This window comes from Equus asinus, chromosome 10 (genome assembly GCF_041296235.1).
Source record: "Equus asinus isolate D_3611 breed Donkey chromosome 10, EquAss-T2T_v2, whole genome shotgun sequence".
In the NCBI taxonomy this organism is placed as follows: domain Eukaryota; kingdom Metazoa; phylum Chordata; class Mammalia; order Perissodactyla; family Equidae; genus Equus; species Equus asinus.
Window position 1 is genome coordinate 28,492,491 of NC_091799.1, and position 27,724 is coordinate 28,520,214.

A 27,724-nucleotide genomic window follows, 5' to 3' on the forward strand; every position below is an offset into this window, starting at 1 on the left:
TGCCTCAGTTTTTCCATCTATAAAATGGAAACGAGATTACCTTGTAGACTGCCTCAGTAAAATCCTGGGTGTAATTACGTAACATCATAGACTGAGAGATGGAAAAGTGATACCGTCTTAAAGGCACAGCGCCTGTTCTTAACAATGAAGATAATGGGATGAGGTAGGGGCTGAAGAAGAAGTCTTCTTCTTCTTCTTTTATTTATTTATTTTTTTTGGCGAGGAAAACTGGCCCAGAGCTAATATCTGTTGCCAATCTCCCGCTTGTTGCCTGAAGAAGACTGTTTCTAAGCTAACATCTGTGCCAATCTTCCTCTATTTTGTATGTGGGATGCCACTACAGCATGGCTTGAAGAACAGTGTGTAGGTCCATGCCTGGGATCCAAACCTGCAAACCCTGTGCTGCCAAAGCAGAGTGTACAAACTCAACCACTATGGCACTGGGCCAGCCCCTGGAGGAGAAGTCTTCTTACTTAGAGATTCTACTGTTATTCACCAAGCTTTAGATTTAAGGAATCTTCAGGAGCAGAAATGATTGAAGGTGGTGCATGGGATATTTTCAATATGAATGGCAAGGCACTAAGCAAACAAACAAAAAGAAAAAAAAAAGCAACAATCTAAAGAAAAGAATATACTTACTTAGAGTGGAACTATTTCAACCCAAGTCCCAAGTGGGGCCACTAACTTGCTCAGAAACTTCCGGTAATTCGTGAAACCACTGGAATCCTTGAGGTGACTGACTGAGAGAAATAACTAGAGAGTTCATTGATGGAAAAAGGAGGGACTTACATTACTCATGTCAGCTCAGTACAAGATCTTAGGGATGGTTTCCACTAGGAAACCCCCCTGCACCCTCACCAGTTTAAGGACCTTGACAACAGATAATCATAAGTTACTGCTCACTGCAAAAACTAACTTCAGCCAATGTGTTCTTCAAACAGGGCCTGAGATAATGCATATTCTTCACGATAGTGGGATAAGTTAAGGAATTTGGACTATATGTCTTCTATTCTCAATACATATGTGACCATACCCCTTCTTCACATATATCTTTGATAGATCCCTACTGCTTATAGGGGAAGATCATCTTTCCTTAGCCTGGCATACAAGACCCTCCACAAACTGGCCTCTTCCTGCAGTTTTCCAAACCAGCCATTCCGTTTCATTCTTCTATGCCCTCACAATAGGCTGTTTCCTCTGCTAGGACATATTTCTCATTTTTCACTTTGCTGACTGCCACTGATTCTTGAAGGTTCAGCTCAAAGTGTTTTCTCTAGCAAGTCTTCTCTATCCTTCCTCTTTCCCTGACTGCCATCCTAGCTGGGTTAAGCATCCTTCCTCTGTGCTCTCACAATTCCCAGATCTCACAGCTTTTGTTCAGTCTGTCTATGGGCCAGTCTCCCTCAGCAGGCGGGGAGGATCTCTGGGTACAAAACTGCTGAGTCTTTCACATCTGTACTCTCAACTCACGGTACCTAGAGTAAAGGAGGTGCCTGATAAATGGCTGTGGAATAAATGGATGAATGACAAACGAAAGCTAACAAATGCTTAATATTTAATTTCAATTGTTAACAGATTATGTATTGTCTAAACTAACCAGGTGCTGGTATACTTTTTTATAATGTGATTACTGGCCATGTCATGAGAGTACTGCAAATGAAATTTCATCAATACAAAAGGTATCTTCTTCCATGGCAATGACATATTTTTGCTTACAAGATTTATTAGCTTCATGGTAAAATTTCTTCAGTCTTTGGGATTGATTGCTGTTGTTCTGAAACAAACCACCAAGTGGTTGTCTCTCACACATCTCCATGATATCCAGCTGGGACTAAGATCCCAGTCATTCATCTGTAATCATTTCAGAAACGAATGGCAACAAATAAGAGATACCAAAGCTTTCTGGAGGTTTTAGGAATGAGGGATGCCATCATCAACAGCTAAGATAGCTTCTGACTTCCAGATGAGAACTGGAGAAGACTATCAATTCATTTCACCAATATCTACTCAGTACCTGCTCTGTGTCTCTGCTGGTATTGGGGATACACTGGTGAATCAGGTTGATCTCCTCCCTTGCAAGGGCAATCAGTACTTCTCGGGAAAACAGAGGAGGATTTCCTGAGAAGTTGGTTTGGGAACAGCACATAGGAGGAAGAAGAGAATTTGAGCATGTGGAAGAAAGAGTATGAGCGATGGATGAACCTCAACCAATATTTGTGTATGTGAGTAAACTGGCAATGTTAGAGTGAAGGAGCACAGTGGATCCTGGAACTAATAAATTGAAAGCTGATCTCAGGCCAGACTGAAGAAGGATTAAAATGTCATGTCAAGATATTTTACCTTTATCCTTCAGAAATGTAGAGACTTTGAAGATTTTTCTGAGCAGGAAAACCTGGGATTTTCACACTCTTAGAGGTGGTGAGATGTAAGGAATGTTTTTTCTTAGCAGGTGTGCCATTTAATATCGATTTGACTTTGGGCAAACTACTTAGAATTTCTAGACTTTGGTTTCCTCATCTGAATAATGGTTGAGGGATTGAATGTTTATTTTGATGCTCAGATCACTTAACATTAAATGCAATTATACTATAACCAAAAATATTTACTTCATTGCTTCTGTGTGCCAGGTACTGTGATAAACTGTAGACACAGAGCAGTAAATAAATCATCCAGGACATTTCCCTTATGGAACTTATATCTAGTGGTAAATGTAGGTAAAGCACTTAGTGCCTAACATCAATAAGTGGTCTATGATGATGGTGATGGTCTTGGAGCTGAAGGCCATTATTTCATTTTAAGTTGGGAAAGCTGAGGTTCATAAAGTTGAAGTGATTTACAGAAGCCTTTAGAGAAAACTTCCAGTATGACAAGACTAGAATGTTGTCTCTTCAACTCCTAACACAATGCCCTTTCTATGGCACCATGTTACCTTATCGGACCAGGTTTTCAGTACATAATTCCAGCAACAAAATAGTTTGTTATCCTTAACCAAGTTTCAGTATTACTTTTGGGAAACTCTACTTTCACTTTTCACAACAGCCATGGGTATGGACTAAATACAACTAGTCTGAGAAGCTATTGGAGTTAAGAAGTCTCCAGCCCGTTTAGAAAAAAATTCTTAAAACACCACCTGCAGATGGAGAGATGAGGGTTATACGTAATAGGAAATGGATTCTTTTTGAAGATTAGCCCTGAGCTAACATTCACTGCCAATCTTCGTCTTTTTTTCTCTTTATTACTATTTTTTTTTTGAGGAAGATTGGCCCCAAGCTAACATCCGTGCACAACTTCCCCTATTTTATATGTGGGAGGCCTACCACAGCATGAATTGGTAAGCAGTGCAGAGGTCCACACTGGGGATCCGAACTGGCAGACCCCAGCCTGCCCAAGCAGAACATGTGAACTTAACCGCTGCACCACTGGGCTGGCCCCCAATCTTCCTCTTTTTGCTGAGGAAGACAGGCCCTGAGCTAACATCTGTGCCCATCTTCCTCTACTTTATATGTGGGATGCCTACCACAGCATGGCTTGATGAGTGGTTTTAGGTCCGCACGTGGGATTGGAACCGGTGTACCCAGGACCACTGAAGTGGAGCACGTGAACTTAACCACTGCACCACCAGACTGGCCCCGAGAAATGGATTTTGTTTAGGACTCAAGGAGGAAACAAAGAATTTGAACACACACTCTTCATGGATGGGCTACCTTCCAAAGGATGGGTGGGTTTACCTGTATTTCTAAATTTCTTGTTTATGAAGATGGATCAGCTTTGGAGAAATTAGCATCTGTTTCTATTTCTAGCTGAGGGAACAGTGATTGGCATTAGAATACTCTCTTTTAGTCCAACGATTACAATTTTTTTTCTATTTTTTAAACAGCAGAAAAAAATAGTATTTTTTAAGTTCAGCTGTTTATTTAGGGATGGGTCCAACCACAACAAGCTTCATGCCACATAACAATTCATCCAAGCAACAACAAGAAAAGACCAAAAAATGCACAATCTTTGTGTCCAAATAATAGCTTCTTGGAAGAGGGGAAATTGGAGTCCTTAACCCCTAAAGGTTTATAAAGGCAAAGTTTTGAGGGGGGCAGGGGATGGCTATATTGGCACATGTATCCTCTGGACAGAAATATTTGAACTTTACAGAGCCTATCTTTCAAAGGCTTCATGTCAAACCCACATTGCTGACCTCGTTTAATTCTATTCAAACCAAGGTTTATTCTTAACCTCCTCAACCAGATCAGTTTGTCCAGAATACAAAAGACAGGGTGGTGAAGGGCTTCTAAGGAACCATGAATCTGCTAACAAGCTTCAGATTCTGATTAGGTCTACTGAATCTAAGGAGCTAAAGTTGGTTTCTGGTTCCTTCAAGGGTTGGCCACATTCCAAAGTGGGCCAAAAATTCCTTCCTGCGTTTCATTGTGACAACCAGGCACCATTTAGCAAACCAAAAGCACTAGGAAAAGAAGAATGAATCTTAAAGCAGTGTCAACCCCACACTCATGGAGCACACCCTTAGGAGGACAGCTTCTCCTCTGTCCACTTGGCCTTGACAACACTCTCTTAACTGGCTTTTGGTCTTCCCCATTTCAATCCCTTCTCACAATGCAGCCTATGAGTATTAATCTAAAATGTAAATCTGATCATATTTGAAACTCTTTAATTGACGCCTGCAAAAATTCAAACTTCCCCACCTAGCACTCAAGTCCTTTTGTAGACTGACTCCAAATTTCCTGTCTCGTCTCATTTCCAACCACAACTCCGCTCTCAAATGTACACAGTTCCTTCCAGAACTCACACCTCAGAGATTCTGCCCTTATTTTTTCAGCCTGAAAGGCTGGTCTCCACCTTTGAGTCTTCCATCAAAATTTAATTCTAGCATCTTTAGCTCCCTGAAGCCTCATCTGTCCCTCTTCTGCGTTCCTATTTGTTTAGCACAAACCAATTCCCTTTACTTTCTGGATCATTATTCTCTTCTTTCGAACCGGCAAAACAGGATATTGCCTATATAAAAATTTTAATTAAAAAATAAGTAATACAAATTTTAAAAATTAAAAATAATAAAACCTCCTTTCATTCCACATCTCCTTACCACTATGTCTCCTGCTTAACATTTCCCTTTCCATGATTCACAGTAAAATTTATTGAAAGTTATCTAAACTCACATTACCCACTTTTTCTCCTACAATTCACTCGTCAGTTCTCTCCAGTCTAGCTTCTGCACTCACCACTCCATTAAAATCAATCTTGTCATGATCACCATTGACCTCAACATTGCTAAAATTAACCGTAATTTCAAAATGGTCATCTTGCTAGACTGCTTTGAAGCATATAAAAAAAATAGTCCATTTCTGTTTCTTGAAGTACCCTCTCTTAGATTCCATGACACCACGCCATCCTAGGCCGTTCGGGCTCTTAGCTCTTTTCACATAGATTCATTGACTGTCTTCTGCCTCCCTAAATCTCTACTAAATGTGCCATGTTTCAGGGCCAGGTATTGGGCTTCCTTGTCTTATTTATCTACATTCTGTCATCCAGTCCTAGTTTGAAATAAAAATTTTAAAACATCTATGTGTCAATGACTCAAACATTTCTTTATATATGACCTCTTGTCTGAGTCCCAACCGCCTACAATGACATCTCTATTTAAGTATCTATTTAAAGGCATCACAAAATCAACATGTCTACAAGAGAAGTAATGGTTTCTCCCCATATTCCTTTCTTTCTTCTCCATCTTAGTAAATAACAACATTGCCCAACAATGGCCAAACCACAACCTTCTGAGTCATCTCTGCTATTTTTTTAGCCCACCCTCCAACACCACACAAAGTCCACGAGCACACCCTGTAGACTCTTTCCTCTCAGAATATTTCAAAAAGATCTACTTTTGCTCCATCACTGCCACCCTGATCCAAGCCACAGTCACTATCACAATGTTCATCTAACCAGTCTTCCTGCTTCTTCTGTGTCTATTTCTCAATCCTCCCTCTTCCAGGGTACAGCTAGAATGCTCTTTTAAAACTATAAATTATATCAGGCCACTTTCCTGCTTAAAACTTCTCAATGCCTTCCTGTGTCACAGGGAACAAAATCCAAAGTCTGGATAATGGCCTATAAGTCCCCACTTTATTTAACTACATCCTACGACTATCTCTTTGTCCACCACCTTCTATTTATTCATTCATTCATTTTATCCATCTATCCAGACATCCCTCCATTCAACAAGTACCTATTCCTTAAGTAAGCCAAACTTGTTATTGCTCCAGAAACTTGAACTTGCTTTCATTTTACCTGGAATACCTTTTTCCTGGCTTTTCTCAGTTTTCTCCTCTTCATCATTTAGGGTTCAGTTCAAATATTACTTCCTCAAATAACAACCTTGTCTACTTACAGTAAGCTCACCTCTTACTCCTGCACCCCCATTAGAGAGCAGCAGACCATCTTATTTAACTTACTTCACAGTGTTATTTACTATATAAAAATAAATTTTTACTTATTGTTTCTTCCTTCTCCCATGTGATATAAGCTTCATGGAAGCATATCTCAAAGTGGATGTCTTTCTTTAGGATCAAGAAAACTCCCTTGCCATATTATGTAATTGGTATATACTAATAAATGAATGAATGAATGAGTACAGTTCTTGGATCGTGAGATATTTTTGTGCTGGCCCCGTTCTTACTTCTATGTACATCCCTAATTCTTAGGGCAATGCCAGTCTCACGGCAGGTACTCAGGAAATGATGAATTAACGAAGTTCTTTCAGAGTTCTAGAATCTTTATTATTGATTGTATTGAAGAGGCCTCAAACCTGATTTGAATCTGTTTCAGCAGATTGCACTATAGACAGATTTTTATGAAAATATTAATTAGAATGAGATCATATTACAAATTCAAGCACACATTAGGGGGGAAAACCCAATTCTATCTAAACCATCCAATAATATTTTTTTCCTGTGAGATATCGTGCCTTACCATCTGTCCTAAATACTGTTTTATTTTCTTTCTTAACTAAATTTGCAAAGAAATGGACTATCCGGATAGAAAAGTTGGTGCAAACTGGACTGAAATTTAATAAAGAGATTTGACAGTCTTATGAATTGGAACTTGACGATACATTACATCACCTTGCATTTAGAATAGTTATTTGAAAGGCCTAAAAAAGACTGTAAGCAAAGATAGTGATCCTAATAAATAACAATATATTCAAATAGAGCAGAATGTTCAAAGCCCTGAATGATTTTCAGCCAGGTCTCTTTTGGGTTCCAATGTTATCTCAAAATATGGAAGAGGCAGTAAAATTCAGTGAATTCTATAGTGGCCACGGAATAGACAGGCATTCTGAGCACAGATGGGAGGGAAAGTGACACCTAGGACCCAAAGGGCTTTCAAAGTATGAGCAGGAAATAACAAAATGAGATTTCTCTGGGATAATGTAAGCTAATAATAAATGGAGAAAAATACCTAAAATATTCATATGCGAAGCGTGTACAAAAAGTGGCAAAAAAGGGTGATGAAAGATAGTAAACTATAAATGGAGTGTCAGTGGTTTTAACATGATCTCATTGCCTCATACCAAAAATAAATAGGTAAAAAAGAAAGAAAGAAAAAGAAATGGGACAGTTTCTGAGATTCAGCAGCTTGATCAGGAGAACTGGCATCTGGAATAGATGCTCTCTAATCTACCCATGGCTTTGGACAAGCCATTTTGCTCCCTTGGCTGCAATTTCACCTTCTATAGAATAAGACAGTTAAGTCTCTTTATGATCCCCTTCCACTGAGTCACTCTAAAATGTATTTGGTTCTTGGTTTTCGGTTCTTTCCTTTACTCATTAAACCAGTTTTGCAGTCGAAAGATGGGGAATTGTGACCAGCACAATGAAGACTGAGAAGGGTGTAGAGGAACCCGCTTTGAGAAACATAGAAGAGGACAATAAGGAAAAGCAGGTGGAATAAGTGACAGGAAATCAAAATTTGAAGCTCAGCTGTGTCACTAACTTATTCTTTGCTACTGGGTAACACACATCCTCATTCTGGGTTTCATTCTTTTTGTCTATTAAAAACATGACAAAATTACTTTTTCTACCCATTTTAGAGAGTGGCTATAATGATCACATAAAATAATATGATTGAAAATACTCAAACATGTTTTCACATTTTCTTATCACAGAACAATCTACAACTCATCTCCTAAATCATCAAATGACTTTGTCAACTCATTGTTTAAGTCTCAGCTTCACCATCAACTGCCCAGTGAGGCCTTTGCTAATCATATTATCTTCACTCCAGTCTCTCTACCCTACTAGTCTATTTTATTTTCTACATGGTATTATATTGCTTCTGTGAATGTTTATTTGATCATTGCATTCTCTCTAAAGCAGAATGGTGGTTCCATGAGAGCAGAAACTTAGGCTGTTTTGCCTACTACTGGACTCCAATTCCAGGACATACAAGGCTATCAGTAAGTATTTGCTGAATGAATGAATGAATGAAGGTTTAGGGCTGCCAGGGTCTTTAGAAATTATCTAGTCCAAGTGCTTCTTTTTGCAAATGTGGCAACTGAGATTCGGAAAGTTTAGGTAATTCACTGAATGTTGCACAGTTAATTATTATAGGCCAAGGGTTTTTATGGCCTAATTAAAGCTCATTATATAAATATCAGCAATATGCAATGTCAAATGCAATTGGTCTGTGAGAAATACATGTATATGAGCATAAAGAAAAACAATGCATTCAAATAAAAGTCAGTATGCACACATATGCCTATCTATCCTTCAATCCAGTAAAACAAGAAGCCCATCAGCCTGTTAAGGCATCCTGAAGATTCCAGAAAAGAGACAATTTTGGACAAGTGGATGCTGTGTTAACAGTCGCCAAGGAATAGAGGATGAATCATGGCACCACATGAAAACCAAGACAGTTACCCCAGCCTGGCATAGCTGATTGTGACTAAAGGGACTGCAGTGTGCTGGGTTCTTGGTGGGGTTCCCATGCAAGAAACAAGACTGTTAAAGTGGATCCCTCCTACCTGGAGCTCTGATTGGTCTGGCCTGCCTCTAAAACCATCCTCCTGCCATATGGTTCAGATACATCCAAAAAGATGAGACATTCAAGCCACAGTGCCCTCCATCTCCAAGTTGATGAGACACACTGCAGTGCTCTAAAGAGCAGAAGCTGAGTCAATGGGCAGGATCCCACTCAGGTAAGTTCTCTTTATCTTACAGGATGGGTGGGTTACTCTTCTGCTCTTGGAGAGGATTTTATGTTAGTTTGAATCTATATGCTCTTTGATTTGTATGGTTGAACGGTATTTTGTTCTTACAAAAATGTGTGTACATGTCTCTCTCTCCTCCCAATAAGGAAAGACGAATGAAAAGAAGGAAGGAAGGAATGGGGGGAGGGAGGAAGGGAGGAGGGAAGGCAGAAGAATGGGAGGGAGGGAGGGAGGGAGGAAGGAAGGAAGGAAGGAAGGAAGGGAGTGAGAGAGGGAGGGAGGGAGAGAGGAAGGAAGGAAGGAAGGAAGGAAGGGAAAATTGGTCCTAAACCTTAGAGTTAACCCGGAACATTTGAACACGTCGATCAAAACCACTGCTGTTTTTGATCAGAGATGATAAGAGTCAGGATAACTATTCATGTTCAGAAAAAGTTCCAGGGAGTAGTGGTCACTCTGAGGTCAGTTTCCACCAACTGGAGAAGGTATTTGCCCAAACAAAAGCATGAGATTGCAGGTGCATTACTGGCTGTAGATTCCAGAACAGAGGTCAGAGAAGTCTTCTCTGGTCCTAGAGATGGCTGGACAGACCAAGTCTGGGCCACTGATGACCTAAGATATGGGCAGAGATTGGGGCTTAAGACAGGCTGATCACTCAGCAATGCTCCTATAGGTATGGAGATGCATAACCTGCAAAGAGATGGCTGCTCAGATAGGACACAGTAGAAAACTCTTCTAGCAAGCTAGAGTTAGTCTGAAATTGGAATTGGCTGCCTCAGAAGACAGTGAGATATTCATGCATCATTTTCCAACAAATGCTTCATGACAATTGGCAAAGCATAATCTGGTCCCTGCCTGCTTCTGCAGCCTTCTCATTTCTTCTTGCATGTACTCTAGTCTCAGCTCCAGACTAGCTGAAATGTGGCAGCTTCCTGAATGGACCACATTCCCTCTCACCTCCCCACCTTTGCAGAAGCTTCCCTTAAATTCCCAGCACTGGTTTTCTTATGACTAGTCTCCGTTCATCCTTTATCCATAGCTTAACCTAACACTCCTCTGGAAAATCTCTCTGGCAGTCCACCCCAGAAAGACTAGCTGTCCCTCTCTCTGTCTTTCCACAGCGTCATCTACTTCTCCACTTAAAATGATAGCTACCACGTAGCAAGTGTGTTTGCTAAATGAATAACAGGATGATTTGGTACGTACCAGGCACTATGTTAAATATTTTAAAATATTTAATGTCATTTAATCCTAGAAGAGCCTTATGCGTTCAGTGCTATTATCATCCCATTTAACAGAGAAGAAATTGATGTTTAAAGAGGTTAAGTCATTACCTAAGGCTTCACAGGTTCCAGAAGCAAGAATCAAATACTGACTAGTTTGATTGCCAAATCCATGCCCTTTAATCCACCCATGCTGCCAAATTCATTCCTTTTGTGTGGATGTGGCTACTGAGGAGGATCTAATGAGACAAGCTGATCTGACTCCCTCTAACATGCCTTGGGATGATTTTGTGGTACTTGGGGGCTCAGGGGTCTGAGGGAGCTGCAGTCATATCCCAGCTCTTCCCTAATTAGCTGGGTGTCAACGAGCAGCACACTTCATCTCTGAGTCCCAGTTTCCTCTTCAGCAAATTGGTGAAATAATGACTATCTTCCCAGACGTCAGGAGGACAAAATGAGAAGCTGTATAGAAGATGCCTTAGAACGACGTTTGCTGTGAAAAAAGATGCTGTGAAAGAGCAGGGGTCTCCCTTTCCCTAAAGGAAGCAATTTATCTCTGCTACCTTGTGCCAGTTAAACTGCACGGGCTCAATAACTTATGTTTTGGTCCGATCTTTTTAATTTTTCTAAAGCGGAATCCAAGTTTTTGTTGGCAAGTGATTGAACACACTGGGGCCCAGCCTCCGGGCCCACAGTCCATTAGGGAATTTACGAGGGAGATCAGAACCTTCAACTCAAGTACTCCCTTCAGAGGCAGTACTTACAAAGCCATCAATTTCCTTAACAAAGAGCATTGGCTTAAATGCCCCTTAAAGCAGTGTTATTTACACAGCTACCCACTTCCTTTTGAATTCCCTGGCTGGGGGGTGGCCTACCTGCAGTCCTTTCCAGCTACTAGTTAATTAGGCTCCCTCCCTGAAAGGTCTTGGTTTTGAAAAGCAGCTTGATTTTGGATTATTGGAGAGTTCTAGTGGGTGATCTAAGAAACCACCAAAATCACTGGTTCTATCCATCCCTTCTTCTAAAATCCTAAAACATTTGGAGGTTGTCAAAGAGTTATGACCATGGTCACTATTGAGATAGAGAAGGAGAATTACATTGGAACCCATCTCTCCTTTACACAAAGCTCAAAGAAAGATCAAGAACATATCAATATAGTAATACTGCCATTTTCTAGATGAGGAAACTAAAGGGGTCCTCACTCCTTTTGTGGCAGAACTAGGGTTTCAACACAAGCCTCTGAGCTCCGGAATCTGGGCAGGAAACTAGCCCTCTGAGCTGCTGGAACTGAGATATACTGCCCCCAACAACAGCTAGAAAGTGGAAAGCCTGCTATTTGAACTGAGGTTTGTCTGACTCTAAAGAGCAACAAGCTCTACAACAATTTGTTGCCTGAAAAATAAAACTGTCTCGAGAAACATATTCTTCCTTTACTCATTTATTCTATATTTACCGAGCCGCAAATTATTTGCCAGGTCCTGGACGGAATCCTGGGAAGTCAAAGGAATTCAACCTGGTCTCAGCACTCTAGGAGCTCGGTCTAGTGAGAAGGGCAAGCAAGTAAATTACTGATTGCACAAGATTTTGTTCTGAGGTATGAGATGCTGCAGGAGCACAGAAGAGGGACCCCCAAACTTCAATCTTACCCAAACTTGAGAAGGTTTCCCTTAGGAGATAATACCTGGGCTGAATCTCTGAGAGGAGGAAGAGGTGATGGGAAGACATTCCAGGCAGGTGGACTCTGAGCAAATGAAGGGAAGCTGGAAACAGTGTGGAGGTGCAAAGCAACATGTTGGAGCACGAAGTGCAAATGACTGGATCGGACCACACTGGCCTTGAATGCCATAGTAAGGAATTCAAATTTGTCTCGAGGGCATTGCTGAACCACTTGATTTTGCTTTCAAGTGGAGAGTGACAAAATGATATTTGCATTTTAGGAAGCTTGCTCTCACTATACTGGAGGATAGACGGAGGCAAGGAAAGACGGAGAACCGGGAGCCTGTTAGAGTTCTCTTGCAATAACCCTGGCAGGAGCTGAAGTGGGGATGGGGGACGGAACTCAGGGAGAGCGATGAAGGCAGGGAGAGAGAGGAGGGACTGAGGGCGAAAAAGCTTTCAAAGTAAAATGGGCAGAATAGCAATTATTTGATTGTGGGAAGTGACAGAGAGGGAAGAGTTAAGGATGTTTCCATTTCCAGTTTAAATGTCTGGTTGGCTAGTGGCGCCACCAGTTGAGACTAAGAAAAACAGGAGTTGCAGTAGGTCTGGAAGGAAAAATGGTAAGCCTTGTATTCACTGTGTTGAGTTTGAGCGCCTGTGGGTCATCCAATAAAGTAATTAGAAATACACGTCCATAGGTCAAGAGACAGTCCCCAGACTGAAGATAGAGATTTGGGAGGCTTCAGTTTTGAATGATGGGCTCAGGAAGAGTGGGAAGTGGGCCCATCATGGAATTTGGAGTGTGCTAATATTTAAAGGATGGGCAGAAGAAGGTCTGTGTAGGGATGGCCAGAGAGGTTAAGGAAACTTGGAAGAGGGTAACACTTCAGAGGCCCCAGGAGTTCAGAACTTCAAGGTGAGGGAGAAATATACTGAAATCTGTCTATCTCATCATGCTACATAATAGACTCCCCTTCATCCTTTCGCTGAGTAATGATTCTCAATCTTCTGCCTGATCTCTGCCAGGGACAGTGTGTGCTCTCCTTGTAAGGAGTAGATTCTTATTTTTAATAACTCTAATAATCAATATTTATTGATCACTTTCTGAAGAACAGGAACTGCTCTAAGCACAGCAGAGCTGGCACCCTCAGTGCCTAGCATGGACGTGACATGTGAAAGGTTCTCCATAAATATGCGATGAATAAATTCATAAATGAATGAAAGAATACATTATAGTACCCTACAAAGTAAAGAACATCACTCCCATTTCACAGATGGAAAAAGAAAGGGAGACCAAGCCTGGAGCAGAGAAGTGGTCCCCTGTGCTTCTGGGTCAGGTCAATTGCCTTCTCCTCTCATGCTCCCTGGTTGGGAGTTCTCTTGGCAAAAGGCACAAAAACAAATGGAAAGTTGATGGGTTGAAGACACTCATGCAGACCTCTCGTCAGTAATGAGGCTGAACTCAAGCTATACGAGTGGTTTTGGACTTCTGAACTGAGGGACCAGCTCCAGCCGGGAGCTTTCACAGTCCTGCCAACAGTGGCGGTTAAAAGTTTAGTTCAATCTTATGGATAATTTGAGCTGGGTTTCTGACTGGCATTGGAAGCCAAAATCACTCTTATTTCTCTTCAGGTCAGTTTGCCAAGAGTATTTTATTGGCCCTAGAAGAGCATCCCACGGTGGGGAAGGTTGATCTGAAAACACTACTCCCAGCGTGGCATGCTTCTGCCCAGAAACCACTACTCACTACAGGATCACACCTACCCACCCACCCATCTTGCGGCTACCCTGAGTCGCTTTCTTTGGGACTAATCTACGCACGGTACCCCCAAAAGAACCCTCAATCTCGACCTTTATAGTGGCAGAGCTATGCGAGTGACCCTACTAAGCCCGGCTGTCCGGGAAACTTTCACGGATTTACGAGCTCCCCCACCAGGGCCTGACTCCTCTTGGGGTCCCCTCACAGCAATCCTTACGTATGCTTAATGACCCCTGTCCTCTGAAGTCCTCCAGTGAAGGACTTCTGCTGCTGCTGCTTGTCACTCCCGTCTGCACCCTGCCTAGCACAGAGCTTTGTATGCAGCAAGTGCTTAATACATATAGACAAAAACTAGTGTGAGATTGGTCACATTAGCTTCCAGCTGTCTTTGGAGGACCCCCGTGGCTGCTGTCTGGAAGACAGAGAAGGCAACCTTAGTGCCTGTAAGCTGGGCTGCAGACACTGGGAGCTGGGAGTATATTATCTTTCTGTCTGGCAAATTAAAAAATGGAAAATGCAGTCCCTTCAAAATTATTGTAATTTCAAATTTGCTTTATCTTAATTTTTTCTTGTTACTTAATCAGTGGCAGCAAAGAAAAAGTCGCTTTTCGTTTCTCCCTCTGTTAAGTAGTTAATGATCTGTAAACAAACACTTCAGACAGTGTTTCTTAAAGAGACCCCAGGATCTTTTTGTGATGGGAAGATTCCTTTTGCACTGGGCATTGTTTCCCCTTCTCATTATCTGTTTGCAAGTAGGCTGTTCAGCTCTTCAGAGTACACATTTTTTTCATTAGATAAGCTTAATGATCAAGAGGTAGCATAAATTAGTAGTTTAGCCTGAGGGCTTAAGAGCCAGACTTCCAGGGCAGGAATCCCTTACTGGGAACCCTGAGTAAATGACTTAACATCTCTGGGCTTTTCCCTTATCTATAAAGCAGGCATAATTTTAAAACTACTTCATAGGGTGAGCACAATTAATCAAAGGAGGTAATAGAGAAAGCATTAAATTAATTAAATCAACACCGAGCTATTTCTACTATTATGACTATTGTCTGGGATGATGCGATGGAAGACACCTTGTTCTGAAGGTCTGGTATTTTGGAGAAGGACTCCAGCTCTGCTAGTTGGAGTTGAGCAGATCTCGGTTCAAATCCCAGCTCTGCCACTTAAGAATCACCTGCTTCGAACAAGTCACTTTATCTCCCTGAGCCTCAGTTTCTCCTTGTATAAAATGGGAGTAACGGCCCTGCCTTCCTGCAGCCTCCTGAAGATCAAGAGGGAGCTGAGTGCCTTGCGTGTGTGTGTGGCAGCCAGCCGGCATGGGATGCGGCATTCACGAAGGTTTGTTTCCTCTTGTGGCGGTTTCCAGCTCAATAAATATTTATTGAATGGAGGCCACTTTCTCAAAAGCCACTTAAACATTTAGGGAATCTGCTGTGTCATCTGGAAAGTGGTGATAATCATGCCTGGTTGCCAGGGGTGCTGCCGCTTTGAAATAAGACAACGTAGTATGTTCTCCATAAATATCAACACACTCCTTTCACAGGCAGGGGGGATCCAGGAGGTTGCCTGAGGCTTTGGGCGGTAAACTGTTTGGGCTCCTCTGGGCTCCTCTTTTCTGACTCGAAGTGTCATTTGGTTCAGTGCATCAGACAATGACTGCCTTGAGCTAGCTGCTGAGGACCCAGGGATGGACAGGATGACTTTTTCCCTCAAGGGTGAGGGAAACTGGAGTCAGTACAATTACAGCTACGCTGCTATAGGCCCAGGAGTGAGACGGATGAGGTGATAACCTCACCTCTCTATCTCTCATCTGCCTTGATCTCCCTAACTGGCCATTCTTTCTCCCACCTAAACACGCATCCATCTATGCCAGCGGTTGTTGGTGCCTTTTTCTGTGCAGGGTCCATTAGTAAATATTTTGGCTTTGTAGGCCATACAAGGTCTTTGTTGGAACTACTCAGCTCTGTCTTTATAGCGGCAAACATCGAAAACAAGGGGCATAGCTGTGTTTCGATCAAACTTTGTCTACCCAAGCAGGCAACAGGTTGAGTTTGGCCCCGGCCAGTAGTTTTCTGACCCTCATCTATGCAAGCATATGCTTGTCTACTCTGCCGAGTGCAGGGCTTGATACAAAATGTAGAATGCAAACATAGGCGTTGCCTTGTCCTTTCATGGCATGAGCAACAGCCTCACCGTGGTCTTCAAGCACCCGAAGGATTAGAGCTTGCAAGGCGCCGGTCACATTTCTCTTCCTTACTACCATCCGGCCATGCTGGCTTCCTTTGACCTCTTCAAAAGCTCTTTCTTGCCTCAAGGATGTAATAGTCGAAACATTGTGCCATCCTCATTCCATCAACTTACTCCTAGTCTCCCTAATTTATCCATTTCCTAGTCAACTTTCAAGTCTCATCTTCAATGTCCTGTCTTCAAGGAGGCATTTCCTGACCATTCAACGTAAAGGAGGTCCTTCAGTTATACACCTCCAAATATTTCCACTAGCGGCATTTTCAACCATTACATTTAAATAATTATTAGTGTCATTTCCCGAGCCTCCCTGGCCTCCCCTTGTTCACTGCTGTTTCCTTTGCAGCTAGCACGGGGCTTGGCATACAGCAGGCATCAATAAATGCGTGAATGAATGACACGACGGGACCCCTGCAGCCAATTTGCACCATCTTCTGCCGGGTTCTGACTGCATATGTTAGAGCACGCAGCCGATTTATTCTGCAGGCTATAGCAGTGGGGTTTTCACACAATCCCGACTGCCCATCCATCATTTTATTTTAAGCACATTACTCCTCTGTCCAAAAAGAAAAGGAGGATACAATTAGGTCTGTATCCCTCACTTGCTTAATATTTCAATTTCCCCCAGGGCACTCCCTTCAAATGGAGATCACAGCTCATGAATATTAAATGTCTCCTGCAACCTAACAGAGTCCCCAAGAAAGAGCAGAGAGCCAGGAGCTGGAAAAAAGCCCCGATACCCGGCCCCCAGGCCTCTCTCCTCTCCTGGGCTACCTCAGTCATAACTGTGCAGAAGCACAGCAAGGCACATGGACGTGCGGGCAGGCTTCTGGTCACGTTAAATGCCACAAAGAAGTCCTTGTTCTTGGCTCCCCAGATTCACCTGCCTTGGACTCAGGCTGCGTTTCAAAGGCACACATCAAGGTTTGGTCTCAATTCCTCGAATTCAGGCAAGCTCCAAGCCCTTCTGAGGCTGACCTCTCCCTGAGAGTCAGGAAGCCGACCTGGGCTGAGGGTTAGAATTCCTCCCTTCTGGCGTCAAAGCCGTCCTGTTTCTTTTCATTCCAGCCTGGCCTCTCTGTGGGGTAGGCCTCCCGGGTTTCCAAAGGAGGTGGTAAGCCGTGGTCTGAGGCTGGATGGCAAGCTTGATCCTAACCGGTGCTGACTCAAGGGCGTTTGAATGCCTCCATCAGACCTCCCGGTTGAGGACTTCAGATCCTTGGTCCTGCTCCGCACGCAGCCTTCCCCCCATCGCCTCCCTTTCCTGCTCCTTTGTCCCCTCAGTGACCCCCTTTGACCCTCCGGGTTAAAGGAATTTCGTTCTCCTCCCCAAGCCCTCATTTCTTTTAAAATGCACAGTTTAAAAACAATAAGGATCTGAGATTGAAATTCTGGAAGTCAGCCCTGAAAGGGCCCTGGGAGCTCATCCAGCCCACCCCCATCACTTTGTAGCTGGAGAAACTGAGATCAAGGGGACTCAGTCACTTCGCATAAGGGACCACCACATTGTAATGCAGGATCCAGCTCAGGATCCCTTTTGCCAGAGATGGACTGGCGACCTTTGCATCTTCACAATTGAGATGGGGAGTGAAGAATGGGAAGGTGAAGTGGTCTTAACTGACATTCTTCAGGGTCCACAAACTGCCATGCGTTGTGCTAGACACTCTATAGGTATTATTTCTATCTACCTCTGAACAGAACTGTAGGTGTTATAATTACGTCCACTTCCCAGAAGAGGAGAGTGAGACTCAGAGGATAGGAGATGCCCAAGATGACCCAGGGAGTAATTACAACAACAGACATTTGAACTCAGCCTCCTCTGCCACCAACACATTGCCATGACAACAGGATTACTTGGCAAACTTCTCCCATGTTAAAAAAACAACGTGGCTACTGTCAATGGAGACTGGGCTGTTAAAAATGAAAATACAGCCCAAAACACAGACTGGTCCCATGTTGAGGGCATGGGGTTCATGCAGTGGAACATTTATAGGGTGATAATAACTTGAAGTTGTCGTTTTCATGACTCATGAAAAAGGCACAGGAGGGACATAGGCATTCGCTCTCCTTTCCTGCTGTGAGTCAATGGCACCAGGGCACCAACAGTGGAAAAGAGAATTTCTCTACCGCTTTTTGCAGGTTTGTCCGGATATCAGACACAGTCTTTAGAGACAGTAGACAGGGTCTGAAGTCTCTCTCCTTCTCTGAACTACCTGCTGTAGGACTTAGGGCAATTCATTTAGACTCCCAGCACCTCAGTTTTCTTATTAGCAAAATGGGCGTTATTATTCTGAGTTCCTGGGAGCATGAATGAAATCATTTGAACAAAGGGTTATCAGCACAGAGGCTGGCACAATTGGGTGTCTAATAAATGACATAGCTTCATGATTAAGTGTGCAGACTCTGCCTAAGGTATCATGAATCCCACCTCTGCTATTGCCAGGACCTTGGGAAAGTTATTTAACCCCTTTCTTTCCTCAACAAAACTGGGATAATACCATTATCTACCTCCTAGGGTTCCTGAGAGGCTTGATGCAATTTCTGAATTAATGATATTAATAACAATAATCATAGCAGCAGTAACAAACACATATATAGCACTTACCAGGTGCCACCATTTTAAAATGCTTTACATATATAACTCCCTTTCATCCTCACCACCACTATAAGAAGTGGGAACTATTACCCACCCATTGTATTGATGAGAAAACTGATGCACAGATAAAAAGCATCCATGCCAGGCTTTTCACCCAGAATCCATGTTTCTAATCTTTATGCCCTATGTCATTATGCCAGTGCTAAACATGTCACCCATCCTGGCTCATAGAGCATCACCGTGATTGCCTTCATCACCACCACCATGATTACCACTAATATTTCTCTTCTCTTCTTTCAAGGGCCTGTCTTCAAATCAAGGGAAGCTTTATTTCCAGGAGGTATTTTGGTGAAAGTTCCCATGTTTTCCGCAGAGGAAGGTCTGAAGGCATACGTGCAGCCGGGAGAAGTTTTATTTTGCTTTTTTAATTTTAATTTTTTGGTAAGGTGAGAGGTGGATCGTCTATTATGATTTCACATTGTTAAAAAGAAAAATAATAATACATGCAACTCCCAGCAGAGCCCAGTCTTCCTCTCCCTTCCAGTCCCCCTCCCCCACCAGATGCTGTTTTCCTTTTCAGTCACTGTTGTTTTAAAGTCTCATCAGAACATCCACCAAGAAGTCATGGCGATTCATCTTCTTGTTTTCCTTTCTCGCCTGGGCTCGGAGCAGGCCAGGGCGGCCTGACAGAAGGGCCACAAGGCTTGGTGACCCCCACCCCTCCCAGTGACTGGTGGGGAGGCAGATTGATCCCCCCTCCTCCCCCTTATCTGGCTCACAGATAATTGAGTTATTGGCCCTGGCTCTAGGACAGGGCTGGAGATGCTGCGTCAGGGACTAGAGACAAAGTGATGTTAATGACAGGGGATGGGGGAGAGGAGAGGAGTGAGGAGGGAGGGAGAAAATGAGACACACAGAGTGTGTGTCTGTCTGGGAAAGACAACGTGGGGGTCCGTTGGCTTTGTTTTCCTAACTACATATCAGCAGCCAGCAGGATTTGAAACCCCAAAGCCTTTAAATGAATGTTTGACAAATCAAGGATTCTTCAGCATCAGACAGAGAAAGAAGCTGGAGAGCCCTCAGCCCAATCCCTCTCATTTCACAAGGGGAGAACCTGAGGCTCCGAGATGCTAAGCTGCAGCCCAGGCTCTCAAGTCTAAACTGAGACCTGGACCCAGCTATCCTGAAGGACACAGGGTGGTTAATCAAAACAGAGCATGAGGAGTCATCCACAATCACTTCTCCTGGAATGGATTAAATGTCATCTCAGAAGGTAGCAGATTTCCAGCACCAGCTCAAGATATATTACTAAGTATAACCCCTTTTGGGGATGCTTCACATTTTGTCTGACTAATTTGACCATTACCTTCCCTCCTTCAGCTTTTATCAGCAGCCTGTCTGTAGTTTATGACTCAGTGCTTTAGAAACAGAATTCCCAACGCTGCCGAACAATGCCTCCAGCCAGTGCCTGTTGGGGGAGTTATCATTTTACTGATACCACATTTTTTCACTGAAACCTCAGGCCTGGTGTATGTTATATTTTAAAAAGGGGGAAAAGGACAAGATAATTTCCACATTGCCAGGGATGTAGCTTGCATTGCCTAAGAGATCTTGTGGGCGGTGTTCCTTTTAACAAGCAACTTATTATGTACTGGGGGATGAGGACGCTGTGGGCAGGAAAGTGGGAAAGGGAAGTCCCAGGGTGTTGCATAATAATACACTGGCACCTTGGGAATACTTCCGGATGTGTGGGCTTCTGAAAAGTGAATGGGAATGCCACCATAAATCTGTCACCTACCCTCACACTGGTGTTACCAAAGCCAGGGAAAACATTAGCCCTACTAAATGTTTGGTGACAAAAAATAAAAGAGAAGAAAGAAATGAAAGAAGGAAGGAGGGAAGGGAAGAAGGAAAGAAGAAAGGAGGAAGGAAGGAGAGAAGGAAGGAAGGAAAGAAGTGAAGTGGGAAGGTAAGGAAGGAGGGAGGGAGGAAGGAACTCATTCAGATAAAGGCAGAATGAAAGAGTAGAAAAAGCAAGGGATCTCTACTCCATCTGGAGATGGGATCACACCTCTACGAGCTATTTGACCTTGGGCAAGTTAAGACATCACAGCTCCCTCATCTGGATATAAGAGACCTCACATAGGCTCACATTAAACAAAGGTGGATGACACAGGGTGTACCACCTAATGGGTATCCATAAATAGTGCTTGTTGCTGATACCCCTCAACATACACACATACCCACACCCCCCACACACAAAAACACAGAGAAAAGTAATAGTTAATGTGCATCAAGCACATCCAACTTGCTATGAATGGGGCTAAACCTCATAGTATCTTATGACAACAATTTTCAGTCAAGGTTCTAAGTGACAATCAACAGAAACCAACTCTGGCTAACTTAAGTAAAACAAGCAAACAAACAAAATCTATTCAAAGAATATTGGCTACTTAAGGAATACTCCTTGGGAGGGCTGGAGAGTCAGGCTTGCTTGCTCTGAAGCCCAATTCCAAGCTCAAATTAGGTCCCAGGGCTCGTCTTGTGAAGACACCTCAGAGCTTTGCTACACGTGGTCACTTCAGCACTAATGTTACATGCTGTCACTGGTACTTTGGAAACGCATGGGTTGTGGCCACTCCCACCATCCTTATCAAAATGGTTTCTGCAGGTCTCTATGTCTTATCACGACTAGCTTCTGATTCAATATCTTGGGTGGGGGAGAGGGTAGGTCTTGTGCCCACACTCAAGCTATAAGGGGGACTGGGAGAAGACTTTTGGATTTTCAACGTCCATAGTAGGTGTTGGGATCTGCCTCATGATAATTATAACAAGGAGAGTTATTTCTAGGAAAGGGGATTCACATAGTAAATATCAAAAAATATTGGTAAATATCTTTCACAGTTGAGTCCCAGACTTTCACCATTTTTGGATGAGAACACTGAAGCTTAGCCTAGGCCACATGTCTAAGCCACAGCGTGAACCCATCAGTCTCACTCAAGCCTGTTCTCTTGGCCACTATCTTGACCACTGTCTTGACAAAAGTAATGATGAGAACAACGTCCACCTCAGCAAAGCCTCCCACACTCCAGTCCCATTTCTCTGACTCATTAAAGCTGGATCTGTTGGGAGCCAAAGATTCACTGTGTTTTCTTCACCTATTCTTCTTAGAGGAAGGTGGTTTTCTAGACTCAAAGCCATGGAGTTTGTCCTCGGGATGTAGTTCCTGGGAGGTGGGATCTCTGGATAGACTCCTTAATGCCCGAAATGCCCTGTGTCTCTAATGGAATTCTAAATGGCAAGGGTGGAGGGCATAGCTGAGGTCCTTCCTCTAACACAAAACACACTCAATATGCAGGGGTAATAGAGAGCCTTCCCTGGACACCATCCACACCACTGACAGTTTTGTATTTCAGTCCATTAATTTATTACATGAATTATTCGACAGCTGTATGTTCCTTGTTCAGCCCCAAAGCTCCACTAGAGCAAGAGGAGTCTTTTTTTGCAGGTAGCTGACCACAGTGAGTTCTCGGGTCAGGCTCTCTGGGCTTGAGTTCCAGTTCTACCACTTAACTGCATATCTTTATTTCACCTGCCCATGCCTCAGCTTCCTCTTTTGTAAAAGCAGGACAACAAAAGAGTTGTTATGAGAATGAGAGTTTATAAATGTGGTTGGTATATAACAGATGTTCAGTAAATATCACCATCAGCTGTAGAATACTTACAACCTATTAGAAAATGACGGTATATAAAATGGATCCACGAGGGTCCAAGTCTCATCCTATTGGTAACTCCCTCGTCTTCTCTCCTTTCTTCTTATGCATTTCAGTTAACACAGCTTGAAAATCACTGACCTCCTTCAAAATGGTTGTTTTGGCCAAAATACAAAGGGGAAGTGAGGCTCAAGAAGGCAAGATAAGCTACGGCTATTTCTAACATACTCTCCCAGACCTACCACTGTTTGCTTAAAATTCAGTTCTTTTTCTAAGAAACGGTGAACCATCTTTTAATTTTCACCTCCTTTCTGCACAAGGGTCCAATAGCCAAGAGTATCAAAGACTCCAAATTCTTGGACCAGGGGTCAGCAAACGGTGTCTGTAAAGGACCAGATAGTAAATATTTTAGGCTCTTTGGGCCATAGGGTCTTTGTTGCAACCACTCAACTCCACTGTTGTAGCAGGAGAGCAGCCACAGACAATATGTGAGGAATGGGTGTGCTGTATTTTGGTAAGACTTTATTTATGAACATAATTCTGGCCCAGGGACTCTAGTTTGCAGACCCCTTCCATGGACCATGAGCTTCTACATGTAAGGGGCTCCCTTGTTTTTGTTTATTGCTACATGAGATGCTAAAGCAAACAGAACATGGATGTCAGGGCCCAAGCACCTCTTTTAGGGTACCATATCCTACCTTCACCACATCCTACCTTCTTCCCAGAAGCACTTAAGTTACATGCCACCCTAGTGTGAATGAAATAGGTAGATATTTTCCAGCATGATCTGAGAGTAATATCGAGTGTCACGAGGGTGCAAAGGCGAGGGTTTAGTTCAAGTAGAGCTCAGGATTACGAGGAATAGTCACACATCTTACAAATCACACAACAGAAGTGCAAGTAAGGTTCTTAAGAACCACTTAACCTAATCTTTTCTATTTATAGGATGGAAACTGAGGCCCAGAGCAGAGAAATGACTTGGCCAGTTTTATGCAGCAAGTTCTCAGCACAGGTGGGCCCAGATTCTGGTTTTCTTCATTTTAGTCCAAGGCTCTTTCTGCCATACCACTAGGCTAATATCAAGCCTTTATTATGGACCATATTCAAATCAACAGAGGAGAGGAAAACAACTTTCTGCCATTGAAAAATCCAAGGCGCTGCTTGGAAACTCTGCTGTCCTTCTACATCTTCCTTTCTTCCATCCACACACAGCTGCAGGGCACGTCTATCATACTGCTCAGCCCCTACTTGATGCCAAGGAGACAGTAGGTGCTCAATAAATGTGTGTTGAGAATGGAATAAAAGGCAAAGGATGCATGGTAAAGACCTCAGGGAGCCCACAATCTACCAGGAGAAGGAAAGTCTAAAGGCACTCCTGTAATGCACTGCAAATGTGAGGACCTGATGACATTTCCTCCCTTTTAGTCCCCTTCGAAAATTCCCTTTCAGTGAGAAATCTTCCCACTACCGCTTTCCTCCCTCTGTAGCTGCCCTTTCCTCCTCAGATAGAGCACCTCTGTCTTTTGTACTTGCAAATGAATTGTGATTACTTTTCACCTCCAGCCCAGGGGATTAGCCTGGGGACCTTTGATCTTCAGGTATCGATTTGCATCTTAAAGGAAGCATGATCTCATCTGGGCCAGCTCAAAATTCCATCCCTGCCCCCCAACCCCTGTCTGTTTACCAGCCCCGGGCTGGCCAGGGCCTCCCAAGTGGGGCTGAAACAACAAGATCAGCCAGACTCCTAGAGAAGGCAGGAGTGAACAAATTTCCCATCTGACTGGGGAGAGGTGGGAAGAGGACATTTGCTTTCTAAACACAGGCTGGTCTGCTATTCCTCCTCCTCAAGTCAGAGAGACCGCCCAATGTTCTGAGCGTACAGAGGGGACCATGGCTGCTCCTGGATCCTGGCTGGTGGTTGTGTAGCAAAATGAACTGAGCACGAGCCTGAGAATCAGACAAAATCAGGTTCAAGTTCTAGTTCTGTCTTCAATCACTTCTAACTCGTGTGACTCTGACCATGTTTTATCATCTGTCTGGCTTTTGGTTTTTCTCATCTCTAAAGTAAGAATAAAAGCCTTAAAAATCTATCCTAATAACCATCCTGGACAGTTAGCTTGAAGAAGAGTGATAATATATGTAATGTACAGCTCAAGCAAAAACGTTACTAGTCATCGCCGTCATCTATGGGAACATAAGGTCCATGAGGGGGCAGGAGTATCTGCCTTTTTTCCCACCATTGCTGTATTTTCTGGTAGCTAAAACAGTGCCTGGCCCATAGGAGGGACTCAATAAATATTTGTAACATAAAGGAGTAACATTATTTAGTCATCACTATCGCTGTTATTGTAATTGACTAACAATTTCGCACTGTCCACTTCTCCAGCAAAGCCCAAAGAAATGCCAGACTTACCGATGCAATTGAAGGAAACTTCCTGTCTGCAGAAAAGGGAGCAGCCATCACCATTGATCTTATTCATGTCATCGCATTCCTCGCCTTGGCTTCTGCAGAACCGACAGAGAAGAGAAATTGGTCACATCAGCTTCAGAACCACAGCCGGACACAGAAAAGTTTCTTCCCTGGGCCATGAACTATCCATGAGCCCTGGGGCAAGTCTCTTTCCCAGTTGGAGTCTCTGTTTCTTCATCTTCAAAATGAGATGCATAAAAGGTATAAATTTGTAGGATGCGATTGCATTTGTCTTATTTTGTGTTTCCCAGGACGAAATAGAATTCCTGCTTCCAACTCATTCTCTGAGATCTTGTCAGTTATGTTGGTTAAGTCAGATGAGAGCAAGAAATGGATGAACAGACCTTGTTCCTTTGTGTGTGGCAATTCTCATTGCCATTTTAAAATGGTAGATTTGAAGGAAAATTTGGAGTTTCTAAATATATAAATGCTGTTTTTCACGAAGCCCTGCCTCAACTCCCTCCCAACTCCTCCAATGCACCTAAAAGTAAAGATATTTTTTATTCACATGCTCAAGTTTGGTATTCCTCTTATCAGAAAGGTTTGCATTCTCCATTGGGTGTATCATTTCACAGTGTTAAGAACTCCAATGCCGGGGCCGGCCAGGTGACCCAGCGGTTAAGTGTGCACGTTCCACTTCAGCGGCCCAGGGTTCACCAGTTCGGATCCCGGGTGCAGACATGGCACTGCTTGGCACACCATGCTGTGGTAGGCGTCCCACATATAAATTAGAGGAAGATGGGAACGGATGTTAGCTCAGGGCCAGCCTTCCTCAGCAAAAAGAGGAGGACTGGCAGCAGTTAGCTCAGGGCTAATCTTCCTAAAAAGAAAAAAGAACTCCAAGGCCTGTGGAAGCATGCTGCCAGGAAATAAAAATGCCTCCTCTTTTATTTTTTTGCCTGACGAAGATTAGCCCTGAGCTAACATCTGTGCCCATCTTCCTCTATTTTGTACGTGGGACACCTGCCACAGCATGGCTTGAGGGGTGCGAAGGTCCACACTCGAGATCTGAACCAGTGAACCCTGGGCTGCCAAAGCGGAGTGCATGAACTTGACCACTACACCACCAGGCCGGCCCCTAAAAATGCCTCCTCATGTCTTTTTTTTAAGGAATTATTTCCATCACCTATGGATGACTCTGCAGAGGTTAGGGTAGGCAGAAAATGAGCAATGCTTTCTAAATTGGACCTAGGAGAAGAGAAGGAGCAGTAATAACTGAAAGATTGGAAAGACTGCCACTTTCTGGGAAATTCACATCCATTTAGAAACAGAAAACTTGGGTTTGGATCCCACGTTCCAAAATGGTTGTGTAATCTCAGACAAGTCACTTGATCTCTCTATCTGATCTATCTTTGACTATTTAAATCAATTAAAATTTAAAATAATTTAAAATTCCATTCCTCAGTCACACTGACCACATTTCAACTCCTCAACAGTTAAATGTAGCTATTGGCTACTGTATTGGACAGCACAGAATAAATTTCCATCATGGCAGAAAAATATACTCGACAGTGCTCTTTTAGATGCTGAATCTCAGTTTTCTCATGGGTTAAAATGGAGATACTTATACTGACTCCTTAGTGTTGGTGCAAGAACAGAACATAAAGTGGCTGGCACAGTGTGTGACACACAGTAGAGGCTCAGGGAATCGCAGTTTCCATTTACACTTTGTCCTGGAAGTTCTCTGCAGAGTGTGCCGCAGCTGTCCCTCCCTCCCCAGAGACCAGCTGGGACCTGTCACAGCATGGAAGAGGCCTCAGACTTTTCCTTTCACCCAGGCAGGGCAATTAGCACTGGGAAATGTTTGTTGCTTTTAGGAGGTGTCAGAGTCGCAGGATGGTGCCTTGCAATCAAGCCTTAAGATGGCTAGGACATTGCATTGATCTCTGAAGAGCCACCCAAGCTCTCTCCTGTCTGCAAACCCATGAGCAAAGAAGTCCCTCTTCCAATCTGGGCCCATATTTCAATCTCTGCCAGTGCATCTCGCACGCTGGAAATTGGTGATGGCCTTGTGCTTCTTAGCTATTTCATGGGTTATCTGGGGAGAGATTTTTTTTTAACCTGGGCTGGTTTCCCTAAGCCACAAAGAACACTTCTAACCCGCCTTCCCTCACCACCCAAACACTATGTTCTATTGGTTTAAGCAAAACATTAGGGTCACCACAAATATCTTCTAAGCATGACAGATTTCTCATTAGATAGAGAGGTTCTGAGAAACCTTCTTTGACCTCCCAGGCTGGAGCGGGTGGCCATCTTCTCTGTGTCCAGAGACACTGGGCTCCATCTATCACAGCACTTGTCAAACTGATGCCTTTGCCTGTTACTTGAGAGCCCCCTGACTGGGCTTTAAGATGTCAAAGGAAGTGACAGAGTCTTTGTCATTCTAGTACCCTGATGCCTGGCACATTGCCTGGGACATAGCAGACAGCACGTAGCTACTTCTTCACGTGATAGCTGTACAGGCCTGTGGGTCACACGGCAAGGCAATAATGAATCCAGATAAGAACCTGGGCATTGGGTTCACATCTCGGTTCTGATCCTTACTGGGTGTGTAAGCTTGAAGCAACCACTTTAATCTTTGGCTGTTAGCTGTCTCTTTTGTAAAGCATGGTGACAGGACTCATCTCATAGGGTTGTTGGAAGGACTCAAGGAGGTAACAGTGTAGTGCACTGTGCATAGCAGAGGCTCAACAAATATTCACGAATATCGTTAGCATTACTATAATATTCTTCTAGTGCTTTCACCCATTGGGGCCTCATTGAGTGTTGAGTCTATCTGTATTTCTTTTTAAATCCTCTTACACATACATACCAATTTAGCATGCATCATCCCATGAAAAATCCAATTA

General features: G+C 43.3%; 1 protein-coding gene and 1 long non-coding RNA gene across 3 annotated transcripts in view; one reads left to right on the forward strand and one right to left on the reverse strand.

Annotated features, from left to right (window-relative positions):
• The window catches only part of PAPPA (pappalysin 1), a 240,734-nt gene that overhangs the window by 102,131 nt on the left and 110,879 nt on the right, over nucleotides 1-27,724 (reverse strand). The window contains exon 9 of the mRNA XM_014830350.3: nucleotides 24,819-24,910. Within this exon, the coding sequence (XP_014685836.3) occupies nucleotides 24,819-24,910 (92 nt within the window). The remainder of the gene's footprint in view (nucleotides 1-24,818; nucleotides 24,911-27,724) is intronic.
• LOC139046350 (uncharacterized) lies at nucleotides 8,801-25,785 on the forward strand. 2 transcript variants are annotated; one of them, XR_011506268.1, is made up of 6 exons: nucleotides 8,801-9,199; nucleotides 10,330-10,406; nucleotides 15,110-15,190; nucleotides 18,994-19,138; nucleotides 23,351-23,417; nucleotides 24,792-25,785. It is a non-coding gene; the product is annotated as an uncharacterized lncRNA (long non-coding RNA). The 2 variants fall into 2 exon arrangements; XR_011506269.1 differs by lacking the exon at nucleotides 10,330-10,406 and having other exon boundaries at nucleotides 8,804-9,199; nucleotides 24,792-25,783.